Source organism: Octopus bimaculoides, chromosome 29 (genome assembly GCF_001194135.2).
Source record: "Octopus bimaculoides isolate UCB-OBI-ISO-001 chromosome 29, ASM119413v2, whole genome shotgun sequence".
NCBI classification, from domain to species: Eukaryota; Metazoa; Mollusca; class Cephalopoda; order Octopoda; family Octopodidae; genus Octopus; species Octopus bimaculoides.
The window spans coordinates 3,718,260-3,719,799 of record NC_069009.1 but is presented as its reverse complement, the minus strand read 5'-3'; the positions used below and the strand labels follow the sequence as shown (position 1 = coordinate 3,719,799).

Genomic DNA, 1,540 nt, shown 5'->3' with positions numbered 1-1,540 from the left:
GAATGTGTGTGTGTGTGTGTGTGTGCGCGTGCATGAGTGTGGATGTGAATGCGTGTGTGTGGATGCAAATGTGTGTGTGCATGTGTATGTGTGTAGATGCAAGTATGTGTATGTGTGTGTGTTTGCGTGCATGTGTGGATGTAAAAGTGTTTTGGAGTGCACGAATGTTTGTGTACCTTGATGTGTGCGTGGATGCAAATGCGTATGAGTGCACAATTGGTTAGACAGTTCAACTTACCAGGATGTGGTCTCCTAAATGGCCCATCAGGCGTTTGTGTGACACCAAATAACAAGAAGGTGAAAACTGCAGCTACAATGCCCCTGGAAGAGAAACAGAGCCTCATCACTACGTTGTTCACCAAACCAACAAATACATTTACAACATTGCTTAGCTTATAAGGCATGGCTGAGTACTCCACAGACATGCATACCCTTAATGTAATTTTCAGGGAGATTCAGTGTGATACAGAATGTGACAAGTGGCTGAGTGTTCCTCAGACATGCGTACCCTTAATGTAATTTTCAGGGACATTCAGTGTGATACAGAATGTGACAAGTGGCTGAGTATTCCACAGACATGCATACCCTTAATGTAATTCACAGGAAGATTCAGTGTAGTGGGTGCTTTTACGTGCCACTGGCACGAGGGCCAGTCAGGCAGTACTGGCAACGGCCACGCTCAAGTGGTGTATTTTCGTGCCACCTGCACAGGAGCCAGTCCAGCAGCACTGGCAACGACCTCGCTCGAATGTTTTTTCCACGTGCCGCTAGCACAAGTGCCAGGAAGGCGATGCTAGTAACAATCATGCTCGAATGATGCTTTTTATGTGCCACCGGCATGGAAGCTAGTCAGCTGCTCTGGCAACGATCACGCTTGGATGATTCTCTTTGCGTTCCACTGGCACAGATTATGGTCTCACTTGGCTTGCCAGGTCTTCTCATGCACAGCATATTTCCAAAAGTCACGGTCACTAATCATTGCCTCAGTGAGGCCTAATCTTCGAAGGTCGTGCTTCACCACCTCATCCCAGGTCTTCCTGGGTCTACCTCTTTCACAGGTTCCCTCAACCGCTAGGGTATGGCATTTTTTCATATAACTATCCCCATCCATTCTCGCCACATGACCATACCAGCGAAGTCGTCTCTCCTGCTGCATATATATTAGTAAGAAAGAGAGTGAAAAGTGAAAGAGACAGACAGGTATACATACATATACGCATGTGACTGTGTGTGTTAGCTCACATGTGTGAATCTTGTCATCAAAAAAACAATGAAAGATGTTTACATTCTGTCTTTCCATAACATTTAGTCATTCTGTACTTTTGAAGTCCTGTGCCATAAAATAAGATCTCTCTCTTGGAAAAGCAGGTGAAAGGTTGGTGAGAGACCATCAGACCATGAAATTCTAGCTTAGATATATATAGTCTTCTCGCTACACTTATGCTAGCACGGGAAAATGGGACATGTGATTACACACACACAGAGACATATATATATATATATATATATATATATATATATATATATATATATATATATA

General features: G+C 43.6%; 1 protein-coding gene across 1 annotated transcript in view; it reads right to left on the bottom strand.

Annotated features, from left to right (window-relative positions):
* LOC106879554 (phosphatidylserine synthase 2) overlaps positions 1 to 1,540 on the bottom strand; it is a 118,022-nt gene that overhangs the window by 82,321 nt on the left and 34,161 nt on the right. The window contains exon 4 of the mRNA XM_052977871.1: positions 239 to 321. Within this exon, the coding sequence (XP_052833831.1) occupies positions 239 to 321 (83 nt within the window). The remainder of the gene's footprint in view (positions 1 to 238; positions 322 to 1,540) is intronic.